Here is a 15,636-nt window from a genome sequence, read left to right as displayed (position 1 = left end):
AGCTAGTGCCTCAAATGACTAGGTAAACACTCTATCATGAGTTACAACTCCAGCCCTTTATTTATTTTTGATTGATTGGTACTTTCTACATATAATAAAGGAGAAATTCCCTTTGGTACATTTATATATGCCCTGATCTCTTTCATGTGAATCTTTAATTCTTCTAAATATAAGTAGGGAATTTGCTGGTTTCCCCTTTTTCTTATGCTGCACCAAATACTTGGTACCCACTAGTTCTGAATTTGTCCCATTCCTTTCTGACCATTCCATGCTCCCCACTTCTCCCCTTAAATTCTTGGCACCCAGGGTACTCACTCCAAAAGCCTTCCTCCCTCAGGACTACACATTTTGGGGGTAGTTCTATTCAGAACACAGACTAGTAGGGTTACTGTCCCCACCAGTCTATTGTTAATGCAATCTTGAATTGCACTTGATTTGTTTCTATATCCCCTGATGACTCAGACTGCATTTAAATTAACTAAAATCCCTAGATCTCCCTGCCCCAACTCCTTGGGCCATCAGTGGAACAGGTATCCATCTGAATAACTTAAAACTTAATTGCAGAACCTGAAAGTTATTCTCATAGCATTTCAATCTAGGAAGTAAAAGCAACTTGTTAGGCTGTATTTTTCATTTTCATATCCATTAATTTTATTCCAAATAAGGTTTAAAAAAGAAAACAAAAAACCCAGGCCTATCACTATTATATTAACTATATATACTCCTACCCCCATGTCAGCCATCTGCCAGAGCACCTGAATGATATAATAAATTGGCAATTTTATTGTGGCCATCCCTACAAACTGAAGCTTGAACCCTATTCAATTACCTGTAAGTGACTTCCTTAGAGACAAACAAGACTTCAATGTGATTAATGATGGCAGAAGGTATTCCAACCTTGGAGCTACCAATCCTACTCAGAACGTCATAAAGACAATAACATTTTATTGTAAGGTAAAGATAAATACCCATATTTCAGTTAAACTTCCACTATGATAGGGAAATGCTGGGTCAGCAAAGAATAATTATAGCCTTATTATTTAATATCAAAGACCCTTTTTTAAAAAAATGGTCAATGGAAGACAGAGAGAGAGAGAGAGAGAGAGAGAGAGAGAGAGAGAGAGAGAGAGAATTTTAATATTTATTTATTTAAGTTTTCGGCGGACATAACATCTTTGTTTGTATGTGGTGCTAAGGATCAAACCCAGGCCACACGCATGCCAGGCGAGTGCACTACCGCTTGAGCCATATCCCCAGCCCCCAAGACCCTTTTAATCTTTTCTTTTTCTTTTTAATTTTTTTTTTTAGTTATACATGGGCACAGTATCTTTATTTTGTTTTGTTTTTATTTTTATGTGGTGCTAAGGACCAAACCCGGGTCTCACACATGCTAGGCCAGCGCTCTACCACTGAGCCACAACTTCAGCCCCCTTTTAATTCTTTCTTTGTCACTGTACCTGGATAATTCTTGGATGTTTAGGGTACTCCACCTATGTTGCCTCTAATCCTAATCTTTGTTGAGAAACATTCCAATTGACCTGTCGGTTGTACACACTACTCTCTGAGATCACAACATTTCAACAGAAGAAACCAGGAAAAGATCTCACCTGGGTTGATGATCTCATCATCTTCGCTGAAAGTCACCCGTGAGTTCTTCCTCTTCCTCTTTGGTCTCTGAATGTCCAGATTTCCTTCCTCAATGGTGAGGGTAGAAATCCGTTTGTTGTGGGCAGTGTTGAACTCTGTCAGATTCTAGGCCAGGATTCACACAGAAAAGACAAGAGTCAGTACAGGGACTTTGATGGAAAAACAGTAATAAAGGGCAGAAAGGCAGTAGGGGCTTAATCAGACCTCCAAGACTCTCTTCTGCATTTAGGGAAGATTCATACTATCCTTAGACTGCTAATACTAACAAGTCTCATTTGAAAGAAAGTGGAACATCCACATTGACTAGTGTGGGAATACTATTCAAAAAAGGACGTAAAGAACACTGAGAATAGGTCATAATCTGTACGAATACGAATACCCTTCAGTTGAGGGTTTTTTTTTTTCTTTTTCTTTAAAAGGAAGGCTATCATATTTTCATGCTGAGAATTAAAATGTGTCTGGGAGGACTCCAAGAACTGTTTTAAAGTAACTAAACAGATGAAAAAGGACAACTGACTGTTCTTTTCAATAGCTCTTGCCTTCAAAATTCTTAAGGACATTATCAGTGCACTTGATTTTTGGCATTAATATTTTGTCACCCTCCTTCTTACGTTTGGCCCCACTTATATTCATAAGCATCCATCCACTAATCTTGATGATTAACCTGGCCTTAGCACTGTTGCCTGTCTTCTTCTCAGTCCACTGGACTTATTTCAATCTGCAATGCAGTTTGATATATTAGAATGAAGACCTAGAGAAGACCTAAAATACTGAACTAAAATATAGGCAAACAGGCTGGGGATGTAGGTAAGTAGTAGATGATCTTTCTAGATTATGTGAGGCTCTGGGTTCAATCCCCTGGTATTGTAAGACACAAAACAAGAACAAGAACAAGAACAAAAAAACCAGAGGAAAGCAGCCTGTAGGGAAAAAGAGCAAGCATAACCACTGCAATAGCCTTACAATGACTTCTAAATTATAAGATTTCTATTGTATTTTTCTTCCTAAAGACTAGGAAACTGCCTTGGTGTATAGGAAGAGTAAATACATGTGGGTAGTTAAGGACATGCTTTCATTTGGTCTAACTGAACAGACAAGTTACATCAGTGCAGTGACACACGTGAAGGCTACTAGTGTCAGCCTCTAGAAAAGGAAAACTTGGGATGGGAATATAGCTCAGTGGTATAGTGCATGCTTAGCATGTACAAGGCTCTGGGTTCAATCCCAGTGCCAAAACAATGACAAAAAACTTCCAGCCTTCAGGGCATCCAGGCCCATAAGAACAAAAGCAGTCTAATTCTAGTCAGAAGACTCCTGGGCTGTTCAGATACTACCAAAAAAAGCTACGTAAATGAATGAAAGTGTCAGTTGCTAAATTAATGCTGTCAACCTTTTTGCAGTGATGGAAAGAATTACCTTTAGGTATCTGAAGAAGACTGGTTCCAGGACTCCCTTCCCCATGGATATCAAAATCTACAGACACTCTGGTCCCTCAAAAAAAAAAATTCATATAACCTATGCACATCTTCCTATGTATTTCAAATCATTCTGGATCACGAATAATATCTAATACAACGTAAATGCTCTCTAAAGTTATTATACTGTATTTTTTAGGAAATAATGAAAAGAAAAGTCTGTACATGTTCTATATAGAAGCAATTTCCCTCAGTGAACAACTTATCTGCTGTTGGTTGAATCAAAAAATGCAGAACCTGCTGATGTGAAGGGTTGACTCTATTTGCACTATCCAATTATGGTATCCACTAGTTATATGTGACTGATTATTTGAAATGTGGTTAAGTAACTACTGCATCGAACAACATAGCTCTAAGCAGTCCCAGAGACAGAAAAATATAATTTGCAGTCTTGGCTTCTAATAGCCAGTGAAGGAGCACAAGACCCCTAAGAGGAGGTCTAGTGGCAGGAGACTCACACAACATTGCCAAAACTCATTATTTGGCTCAAGAAAACCTCCTGCTGCTAAGCCACTGGCATTAAAAGCTACACAGAACAGCTATATACTCCAAAAACCAGTGTCCCAAAAGACAAAACAATGACATAAATATGGAATTACATCAAGCTCAGTTTCTTCCTCTGGAAGCCCCAACAGGCCCTTGAGTTCATCATCCTCTCCACTCATCTTTTCATCTCCTTTCACAGCTGATGGCAACGTCTGAGGCTTCTCGCGCAGAGTGTATGCCCTTGTGGAAGCGCCAAATGAGACTGTGGAATCGATGGGAATTTGTTGTGGCTTGTGAGGTTCCAACCGAATGTGACCTAAGAAAGTGCCATGTGCTGGGAATAACCAAATCAGAAACGTAAGAGGAGAAACCAAAAAAAGCCTGAGTTTAGAAGGGAGAGCATCATCTTTGACTCGTATCAAATCAGCTTCTCCCAGAACATCAGTTTTGCTTTTTTCGTTTATTAAAAAAAAAAAAAAAATGCCCACATTCAAGATTATGGTCAGAGAACAAGTCTTTTAAAGTGAAAATGGTACTGGATCTATTGCATCCTCTGGTATGTCTTATATCGAGAAGGAAAACTTCTTCACTAAGCCTTCAATCTCTTCAATAGATTTGTTTTTCTGAGATGGGGTGTCACTAAGTTGTTGAGGCTGGCCTCAAACTTATTATTTTCCTGCTTTACCACCCAAGTGACTGGGACTACAGGCATGCACCAGTATGTCCAGTTTCTTCAGTGGATTTCTTACACATCTTCAGACTGTTGTTCATCCACATAATAAATACTACTGCCTTTTTTTCTGCTGTCAGACAGGCTTGGCTCCTTTGGGTCCAGTAGGAATGGCTCCAACCCAACAGAAGCCACCAAGGCATGAGATAGGCATTGCTGTGGTCTATATCCTCTCCAGCTTCAAGCATAAGGAACACAAAAATTGCTGGCCTTGCAATTCCCCATAAGACCAGAAAGGGGCCTGGCCAAAATAGGTGCACTGTCAATGCCAAGGCAAGCCAAAATCCTACTAGAGATTCTAAATAATTTTCCATGTCACCATTCTGCATGTGATTAATGCAGAGAAATGTTCTTGTGAGACAAGGTGACCAAGTACCTTGCATAAGATATGTGTCTATGTGGTTTAGGAGTTGGGGAAGAGGAGTCAAACACAATGATGAGCCTTACAGGAAGCAGCAGGACCATTTACACTTCACATCATATTCATATACAGGCAAAATAAACAAATTTCAGGGTCCCACACAGTGAAGCCTTATTTGTACTTCTGTGGCTTATCTTAGTAAAGGTTTAAAGTCTTACTAGTTGAAATTAAAACTGATGTAATCACAGTCAAAGCAAAAAGTAGCTGGTTGTGGTGGTACATGCCCAGGTACTCAAGAGGTAGAAACAGAAGGATCAAAGTTTTGAGTTCAGCCTGAGCAACTTAGCAGACCCTGTCTCAATATTGTAAGAATGAATGAATAAATGAATGCATGAATAAATAAATAAATCTGGAGATGTATATCAGTGGTAGAGTACCCCTGGGTTCAATCCCCAGAACTCGGAGAAAAAAACAAACTAACAAACCCAAAATGTACTTGGGATAAAGAACCTAATATAAATAACTAAATTTGCTCAAGTTTTTTTGTTTGTTGATGGTACTGGAGATTGAACCCAGGGGTGCTCTACTACTGAGCAACATCTGCAGCCCTTTTAAAAGTTTCTGAGACAGGGTCTCACTAAGTTCTTGAGGCTGGCCTCAAACTTGTGATCCTCCTGAGCCACTGCATTTTTTTTTAAAGCCTTCTTTCTTTTAAAAATACCTTTGTTTTATTTATTTATTTTTATGTGGTGCCAAGGATCGAACCCAGGGCCTCGCACATGCTAGGCGAGCGCTCTACCACTGAGCCATTACCCCAGCCCCTGAGTCACTGTATTTTTTAAATGTCTTATATATTGTTGCTTTCCTACATTAATGCAGTTAATCATGGTTTCTGCTTAAATTGAACTTCAATTTATCAGGGACTTATAATACTCAAATATCAATACTCCCTAATTCCTTGGTGCCATTTTTGTTTGCTATGTATACATTGTGACTTCCTTAGGACAATTCTATAAAAGTCCTCTTCTCTCCCTAGTCATTACTTCAGGAAAACAGAACCACTGAAATAGAGAAGGATTTAAAAACCAAATAAACTTTTTCCTCGATGAACAATAAAACATGTTTTCCTAACTAAAAACCCCAAAAAGCATTTTTACACTGCCCACAGGGAATATGTAAAGTGGGAGAGATACTCACTACTGTTGAGATCTATCAGGAAAACTCTCTTCAGATGCTTGTGGTAGACCAATGCAGCATGGACCCGAGAGCAAGATTGATGGTCAATGGTAAAGTCACACAAATCAGGGTTTCTCCCAAATAAGTAATACTTCTTCTCATCAATAATGAGTTTCTAAATAAATATTAAATTAAATATTACTTAAATCTTGTTACAACAAGGTTTACCAAAAACTCCAAGTAAATAAGGATTTTGAGTTGATACAATTTCTTGCTAAGGAGAAAAAAATAAATTCCCATTGCTTGTTTATTTTTTTGGTACTGGGGATTTAACTCAGGGGCAATTACCACTGAGCCACATTTCTAGCCCTTTTTATTTTTTACTTTGAGACAGGGTCTCACTAAGTTGCTTAGGGCCTTGCTAAATTGATGCAGGCCTTGAACCTGCAATCCTGATTCAGTATCCCAAGCTAACAGACTTATGCCACAGTGCCCTGCTTTTTTTTTTTTAAACTCCAGAGCACAATAAAATCAGTTCATTCCCCACCCCCACCCAATGAGATCCCCCCCCAGTCTTTCCCACAGTGTTCTCCTAAGCAATCATCAAGGTCTAATCAGTCACATAAGGTACTAAATGGGGATGATCCTTCACATTCATTACATTAGTTCCTAAATGATCAATATCCAGTATCTTCACCTCTGGGCAAGAGAAAAAGTATTTTGATACATTATTTCACCTACTGGCTCCTGGAAGACTTACTACTATTACAAAAATGTGTCATCAATATCTTGAATGATTTTTTCCTAGGGCACTGGATTTATCCAAATTCAGCAGAAACTCTTTTGTGGCGAAATTGTTGGGAGAACTGAGGTCAGGGGGTTACTGAACGGGAAAATATGTCTCTGTCCATTCCATAAGCATGTCATTAACCATTTTTTCCAAGCCAGAGGGTGTAGATGACCAAGAATGCTTCACCCATAGACTGCTGCACCTTGGTATGCCCATTATTCCTTAACATAAAGAATAATTTACTAAGACATTATGGAATGGAGGAATGTTAATTAACCTACCCAAATGCAGTGTTTAATTGTCTAGTGTTGGGATGAAAATAGCTTTTCCTAATTCTCCTAGAGGCAATAAGTCTGTCTCCAAGAGATAAAAAATTCTTCTGCCTATTGGAAATTTTCTTGGTTATTAAATTTAGTTCAAATAGGAAATAAGAAGTGCAAAATATGTCCATGAAGTAATAAGACTGCTCTTCAACTGGATGCAGTGGCACATGCCTATAATCCCAGAGGCTTGGGAGGCTGAGGCAGGAGGATCACATCACGAGTTCAGAGGCGCTGAGCAACTCTAGTGAGATTCTGTCTCTAATAAAATACAAAATTGGGCTGGGGAATGTGGCTCAGTGGTGAGTGTCCCTGAGTTCAATCCCTGGTACATCCCCCCAAAAAAAACAGATTGCTCTTCAGAAAGTATACATTCAAATGAAGATCATCACTTGATTGGAAAAGGAATGGGGTATATTTTAATCATGCAGCCATATCCCCCAAGAATTTCTGGAACTTTCTTTCTTTTTTTTTTTTTTTTAATATTTATTTCTTAGTTTTCGGCAGATACAATATCTTTGTTTGTATGTGGTGCCGAGGATCGAACCCAGGCCGCACGCATGCCACGTGAGCGCGCTACTGCTTGAGCCACATCCCCAGCCCTCTGGAACTTTCTTTAGATACTGGAATTACATTAGACATCACTGTATGAATGCCCAAATCCAACTTACCGTCTCATTTTACTCTGGCTACAAAAAAGTATTATATAGAGTCAATTCTAATGAGTATTTACTATGTCTAAATGTGAACTTCCTTAAGTAGCAAAGACTTTCCAAGTTTGGGGGAAGACAGTATGAGAATTAATATTTACTGAAGGACTATTACTGCTAGGCATTTTAAACACTATCTCATCTAATCCTCAACTCTGTGAAGCAACTATCACTTTTTTTTTTTTTTTTTTTGTGATGCAGGGAATTGAATCCAGGGCCTTGTACTTGCAAGGAAAGAACTCTACCAACTGAGCTATATCCCCAGCCTGCAACTATCACCTTTATTATTAATGATGAGAGAACAGAGTCAGAGATGAAGTCATCTAATGTGGTTGGGTAAGTATGCAGCAAAGGTGGGACTTAAACCCAGGTATGACCGATCTGTAATACTAATATCCTAAACAATGTGCCATGGGTCTGGAGCAATTCTGAGAAGAACTCTACAATGTTTCAGCTGCTATAATATAACAGCAGAAAGCAGAATTTCATGGACTAGCAAGCTATTATTAAAACACTGTGGGGCAATGGGTTTGATTCCCAGTACAAAAAGAAAGAAAAACTGGGGAAAATGCTGACATGTTTACCTTTTATTTTGTCAAATAAGGGTGTGTGTGTGTGTGTGTGTGGTGGAAGGAGATGCTGGGGACTGAAACCAGGGGCTTGGGAATGCTAGGCAAGTACTCTACCACTAAGCTACACCTCCACAGCATTTAACTGTCATGGCCCAGTATCATCATCATTTTATACAAGAAGGGTCAAAGATGAGAAGGAAGGGCAAGGATGAAGGATCATTCTTTGAGCTGAATTTAACTTTATAAAAAACTCACCCCACTTCTGTTTTTATATTTCTTTTAATCCTGATCAATAAATCCTTTGCCACAGATTGGTGTAAACCAAATTATAACAGAGGAAGGGTTCCAGGGTGAATTTTTACTAGCACTTTTTCCAATTCTAGCAGTCCAGAACATTGCTAGTGGTCCAGTAATCTAGTCTGACCACTGAAGAACATCCCTCATTCATATATGATGTATTTTATTTATTTTGGTACTGGGGAATAAACCCAGGGATACTCTACCACTGAGCTACATCTCCAGCCTTTTTTTTTAATATTTATTTTTTAGTTTTTCAGCGGACACAACATTTTTGTTTGTATGTGGTGCTGAGGATTGAACCCGGGCCACACGCATGCCAGGTGAGCGCACTACCGCTTGAGCCACATCCCCAGCCCCTCCAGCCTTTTTTTTATTGAGACACTGTCTTGCTAAATTGCTGAGAATGACCTCAAACTTGAGATCCTCCTGCCTCAGTATCCCAAGTTTCTGGGCTTACAGACATATGCCTGGCACCTTTTTCCTCTAAATACAAAGTAAAGCTCTAGTTTACATTTCACATTAACTCTTTCTATAATCTCTTGAGAAAAGACAGCACAAAGCTGAGAAGTATAGTCAAGTTAGTACTAGACTAGGAATCAAGAAGTTGTATTTATTCCTAGCTAATTTCTTGAAGTCAGTGAGTTACTGTTCTCCCCTATGCCTTTAGTGTCACTGTACCTCATGCAAAGAGACTCTCAGCACTGATAACAGTAATAACTGCTGAACATTTATGTGTCACATGCTGTGTTATGAAAGTTTTACGTTGTCATTTTAGGTGAGGACAGCATCTTATAAGGTGAGTAGGTACTATGCTTCCTATTTTTATAGATAAAAAATCTGAGACATAAATTAACATACTCAACTTCATGCAGCTAGATATTTGTGGGGTGGGTTAAAAATTGAGACCTTAGTGTCTAGGTTCTTTTTTTTTCTTTCAATTTTTTATTTGAACAGCATGTCTTTATTTATTTTTATGTGATGCTAAGGTTTGAACCCAGTATCTCACACGTGCTAGGCAAGTGCTTTGCCACTTAGTTACAGCTACAGCCCCAGCCCCAGCCCCAGCCCCAGCCCCAGCCCTGGTGTCTAGACTCTTTTAACCATATTAATATTTTCCTCATTCCTAACATCAAAAGATGTACCACATAACAAGGAATATTTTCAGGAGTGAATAAGTACTGTGGGTCACATTATTTTTCTTTAAATAACCACTTACCCAGTTTATTTCAAACTTTAGCTTGAAGTTTCAATGAGTTCAAGCTAGCTTGGATATGTGAGTCACCTCTAGGAAATCCATTTCCAACAGTGTCCATCTACTGCTGGTAGCACTCATTCCAGGGCCATACTACTACAGAGCACCAGGACTTAATGATTCAATTAGATAGTCACCCTTGTGTCTGCTTTGGCCTAAGTTTTAAGATTTGGGTTAAAAATAATACATTGCAGGGCTGGAGTTGTAGCTCAGTGGTAGAGTGCTTACCTAGCATGTGTGAGGCACTGGGTTTGATCCAATAAAAATTGTGAAAAAAATTCTTAAAAAACAAGATATTGCTTTAGAATTAAGAAAGCCCTGGGCTGGGGTTATGGCTCAGTGGTAGAGCGCTTGCCTTGCATGTGCAAGGCCCTGGGTTCGATTCTCAGCACCACATAAAAATAAATAAAATAAAGTTATTAAAAAAAAAAAAAGAGAAATAAAGGCTAATAAATTCTTAAAAAAAAGGAATTAAGAAAGCCCTGAAATTTCAACATCTTTTTTCTAGGTAATATTTATTCAGTCTGAACCTTAATACATTTTTCATTCATTTCAATATGCACACAGATTATGTTCTCATAAGTTTAAAAATGCCCACAATGTTCACAGTGGGTCATAAGGAATATATAAGACCACCAACTCTTGGATTCTGGAATAACAATGTCCAAATTTTATATTTGTAGGGTGCCACAGGCATACCAGAGATTAAGAGATCTGTTTGAAGCAAAAAGAAGAGGCCCTTAATTAAATGTATATATTCACTACCAGAGGCATCCCAATTGCAGAAATGTTCAAATGTATGGAACTTTAGTGGAAAACAGTATTTCTTACAATCAAGAAAATATGTTAAAAGGTGAATGAAATAATAAATTAGTTTTTCCATACTCATTAAGTCCATAACTCCTTGACCAGCTATGACCAACGTCACTATTCAGTTGTGCCTTTGAGTTATAACTCAGAGTGTATCTTTACACACTGGGCTTAAAAGACTCATGGCTTTATTTTAATATTGCACTTCTTCAACCCAGCTACCACAGCATATCACAAGCCTTTGACACAAGGCTAGGATATAGACAGCTCGGTTAGTATCAAGTGCTGATGAAAATCTAAATCCTTAAACACCTCTGGGCTAGGGATGTAGCTCAGTGGTAGAGCACTTGCCTAGCATGAATGAGGCCCTGGGTTTGTTTCCCAGCACTGCAAAACACATTTCTTAGGTCTATTCCTACCAAGAACAATACAGAGATGTCTATGGATTGTAACTTGATAACTGCGTGGCAACTCAGTATACCTAAGAGCACTGAAAGAGAACATTATCAGCAAATGGAAACCAGTAATCATAGGGGTAGTGGACAAATTACAGTGCTTTGAAAATATAAATTATTTCACAAAAGAATATGATGTTATCATTAAGGCTAGGCCTCTTTGTTCCTATTGCAAACAGGCAGAAAAAAAGATTTAGTAAATTCTTGTAACAAAATAGATTTTTATATACCTTCAAACTTCAAGTTATCCTACTTAGCAACAGATATATTTTCTATCTGTGGAACCACCTATAGTAAAAGAGATTTTACAGCTATTTTAGTTAAATTATTTTCTTGAGTATTCTTGACATTTAACCAAAGGGATCTATGTGTCTGGCTGAGAGCTAGAAGAATTAATAATAGGAGAATTCACTGTAACCCATAGATGCTTTCATATTTTGCAAAGTATCTAGTTATTGCCACAACATCTTGAAAGTGACAATACATTTGCAGAGCATCCTTCAGAAGACCATTAGCTTTTCAAGCTATCAACCATGGAATTACAATGTTTTTATTCTATACATTGAAGAAAAACTTCATGGGGCTGGGGTTATGGCTCAGCAGTGGAGTGCTCGCCTTCACACGTGAACCTCACACGTGGGTTCAATCCTCAGCACCACATAAAAATAAAAAAATAAAATAAAGGTATTGTGTCCAACTATAATTAAAAAAAATAGATATTTTTAAAAAAGGAAGAAAGAAAAACGGCTGGGGATTTAGCTCAGTTGGTAGAGTACTTGCCTTGCATGCACAAGGCCCTGGGTTCAATTCCCAGCACCACACACACACACACACACACACAATTCCCAGCACCACACACACACACACACACACACACACACACAAAAAAAAAACCAACCAACCGCATTCAGTATTAGGGCCTTGAACCTAAATTATAGCTGAATAACCAGTATGCTTAATCTCCACTTCTTAGTAAATAACACAATATGGATTTTAAAAAAACTTACACAATCTAACAGCTAACTTGTTTTCTTGAAAATCTATGTGGTATTCACTCTAGAGACTTGTATAAAGCTGAAATTCAGCTCAACTTTTTCTTTATTGTACTTATTTCAATTATAATTATGCAATTTTTTACGTGATTCTCTCTAAAGAGTAATTAGAGGACAGAAAACTTTTGTTCTGTCCTCTTTTGTAGTCTCTTCTGCTAACTCAGTGACACGCACATAGTAAACACCCAATAAATGTTTTGAATGAATGAATTTTACTGTCATCCTATGTTGAGAAAGTGGCTTAGTTTACTATACTTCTTTGAAGGTGTTGGGCCTGAATCTCACAGAAGCAACTCAAAAGTTAAACTCAGTCTATACCATTCATTTTCTTCTTCGGTTATTGCATACCTTGTGCCTTCCACACAATTCCATGTACTCAGAGAGAAGGAATTCACCAAGAAGGCTTCCAGTTTGATTGGGGCCTACAGGCCCATGACCTATTAAAACTCTTCATTTGGAAGGTGAGAGAAGTCACAAAAAACTGAGTGTCTGTGGGAGATATGAGCTTTGAATGTGTAATATCGTCATAAGCTTTTAATAGAAAAAAATTTCAGGATGAACGAAAGTAGCATTGCTGGAAAACAAAGCACAGGAGAGGGGGTGGAATAGTGAGTCACTGGCAAAAATCTTTAGAATGGGGGGGGGGGGGCAGGGAGACATATATTTTCATACCTCAATTAGTTTGTCTCCTTTGACTACATCCAGATGTAAACCAGGTGGGGGTTTACCTGCCCTGAAAAAAAGATGTAAAAATAATTTTCAGGATGAGTTCATAAATGTTATTTACAATTATTGTTCCATTCAATATTGCATCTCCCTTACCAGCCTATAATTAGTTCATGTTCAGGCAAAATGTCATCTACTTAACTGTTACAGCTCCTTTCTACATTTGACACTTATTTCCCAAGAGATTCAATTGCTCTAAAACAGATTTTAGTGGCTCTGTATTTAGAGCAGCACTAAAGAAACCTATATTTTAACATTGGATAGTCACTTCAAAGAGAAAGCAGCAAAGAGGCCGGAAGTACTACACCTGGGGTAGTCTGGTCACCCAGAGTTTGAATCTTAAGACTTGCTACTACCCTAATATACAAAGGTAGAATAATTAGTTGTTGCTTGGTGCTGGTCAAGATTAGTCTCATCATAGAATAAGCAGAAGATATTGTTCTGAGCTCTAAGAACAAATCAGAGATGCATCATTAGGGAACTAGGGCAATTCAGAATCATGCCCACAAAACCAGGTACCAAAACAGGAGGTGTGTTACTCTTGAACAAGTCTTTCTACAACGACATGATAATGCAAAGTTCTACACTTCACCATACCATTCAAGGGGGACATACATATGTCAAAGTACTTAACACAATGCCTGGTACGTAACAGATCCTGATAAAATGGTAGGTGATCTAAAAGAATCTCTTCTAACTATGTTTGCATTTGAAATCAATGTAGCCATAGATCAAAATGGATACATAATTTGTAGACTGAAAGCAACTGGATGTTACAAAAGTGTAAAGGAATCCATAAAATATCCACACATTCACTTGCTTCTTGGATTTAATCATTTGATGTTTAAAGAACAATTTTACCAGAGGCCCTACATTTGAACATGAAAAATGTATCCTATCTAAAACTGAAGATGCAACATAGTCATCTCATAGTCCTATCCCAACTTCTCTATGGCAATAATTAAAAGAACAATGCACTGAACAAAAGCCCATTTTGACCAGAAAACAGGGAAAGGAATGTTAAATCCAAAACATACTTTCTTAAGTCCTACTATGTGTCTGACTCATGTTTAGGAGCTGAGAATACAAAGACCCATCAGTCTCTGCCCTTGAAGATCTCACTATAACAGGAGACAGAGGGATAAGACGTTAATAATACACTGTGATGAGCTACAGGAGAGAAAGCTCTAACTGGGAAGCGTCTCCTGGCAAAGCAATTATTCATTCATCTTGTACCCTACCCAAAGGCTTAATTATCCCATTATTTTCCAAAACTTTCCATGGGATGAAAAGCATTCATTTCCACAATTACTGATGCTTTTTGTACCAGGCTTCATGAGGACCACTGAGAACAAGGGGATTGGTCAGCGCCATCCCTGCCCTCGGGAAGCTCCCAGTCTATGGAAGACATTAGAGTTTTGCACACAGAATGCAGCAAGGACAGAAGGATATAGGGCTCTGAGGCTGGGTTGGGGTCGGGAAGCTGGCTCGTGCGCGCTCCGGATGTACAGGAGGGGGATCAGGTACAGCGCTCCACAAGAGCACCAGGCACTCAGTCAGGAGTTAGGGGTAAGTTCGGGGCCAAGGCCCCAAACCTCACAGGCGAGCGGCTCAACACCCAAAGGACTGCCTAAGTGAGCTCCTTTGAGTCCCCAATCCCAGGTTTCCTCAGTTCTTGGGCCCGAGCTTCATGTTCCCGGTTCCTCCACACGTCGCCCGGCCCCTCACAGCGGACAGTTTTCCCTTAACCATTCCAGGGGTTTTGAGCCGTTCGGTTCGCCGCCAAAGAAAACCAACCTCCTTTCCTGCCCAGTATTGCTGGGGCCAGGACACTCCGACCCCAGCCGCCCCGCCACTCACCAGGTCGGACAGTCGAACAGCGGGAGGCTGGAGCCGGAGTTCGCGGCTGCCGCCATCTTGCGTCTCCCCCTCCCATTTGGCGGGCCCGAAGCACGCCGGGAAACTGGAAGACCGGGAGGGAAGAGGCGGCTTCCCAGCAGCCTGCGCGCACGCACGCGCGCACACACACGCACGCACGCACGCGAGGCGGCGCCTCTAGTGGTACTAAGCTGATTTTGAGATCTTTTCAGAGTTGACCTCTGGGCTTCTGTACCGGTAGGCTGGGCTGTCAGTGGAAAACGGGCTTAAGGGTGGAGAGTCAGTCTCTGTCTACATCCTCCTGCAGATGCTCACGAGCTCTATAAATCTAGCGACTGCGTGGTCCCCTAGGGCTTGCCCTCAATTTAGAGAAAGACTAGAGGGCAATATTCAGAGAGCAGAGTGCTTATTCATTCTGTTTCTCCTCTTCCGGCCCTTTTCCGGAAAGCTGCATCCTACCCACTTGCCCTACGTGTGGGCCTTGAGGGCTTCTGTAGATTATCTGGGAATTTGTATTAGTATGTTTATGAAAACTGGACAAGCTGGAGCAGATCCAATCAGAAGGCAGGCGTCTGTATCTTGACTGTACATGACTCAAATGGTTAATCAAGTTGTAACCCACTGGGATTTTTTTCTTTTGGTCATAATGCTCATACTGTGCAAGAAAGCATTAGAATTGCAGTCTTGCGGTAGGCCACCAGCTGACTGAAGGAGATCAACTACAGGGCCTTTGGTTGTAATAGCTATGTGTATTGAGTAACTAAGTAGTTACCTGGGCCAAGGGCCAAGTATGTATTTTATATGAATCTTTCATTTAAGCCTCATAACACTTTTTTTTTTTTTTTGGTACTGGGGTTGAACCCAGAGGTGGTGCTTTATCCCTGAGCTACATCCCC

The 15,636-nt window shown here is 39.6% G+C and overlaps 1 protein-coding gene and 1 non-coding gene across 10 annotated transcripts in view; both read right to left on the bottom strand.

Moving 5' to 3' along the window:
- Ppp1r8 (protein phosphatase 1 regulatory subunit 8) overlaps window positions 1-15,636 on the bottom strand; it is a 63,493-nt gene that overhangs the window by 6,934 nt on the left and 40,923 nt on the right. For 5 of the 9 annotated variants that reach the window (XM_027937092.2, XM_027937094.2, XM_071617522.1 and 2 more), the window contains 4 exons: window positions 12,809-12,869; window positions 5,897-6,050; window positions 3,722-3,942; window positions 1,608-1,752 (listed from right to left, as the gene is read on the bottom strand). In XM_027937092.2, the coding sequence (XP_027792893.1) occupies window positions 1,608-1,752; window positions 3,722-3,942; window positions 5,897-6,050; window positions 12,809-12,869 (581 nt within the window). Of the gene's footprint in view, window positions 1-1,607; window positions 1,753-3,721; window positions 3,943-5,896; window positions 6,051-12,484; window positions 12,711-12,808; window positions 12,870-14,722; window positions 14,848-15,636 lie in introns of those variants that run through there. The other 4 variants (XM_027937095.2, XM_027937096.3, XM_071617525.1 and 1 more) reach the window with 4 other exon arrangements.
- On the bottom strand, window positions 10,753-10,917 carry LOC114094581 (small Cajal body-specific RNA 1). The gene has a single exon (XR_003583086.1). It is a non-coding gene; the product is annotated as a small Cajal body-specific RNA 1 (non-coding RNA).

Source organism: Marmota flaviventris, chromosome 10 (assembly GCF_047511675.1).
Source record: "Marmota flaviventris isolate mMarFla1 chromosome 10, mMarFla1.hap1, whole genome shotgun sequence".
NCBI lineage: Eukaryota > Metazoa > Chordata > Mammalia > Rodentia > Sciuridae > Marmota > Marmota flaviventris.
This window is presented reverse-complemented; position numbering and strand designations above follow the sequence as displayed.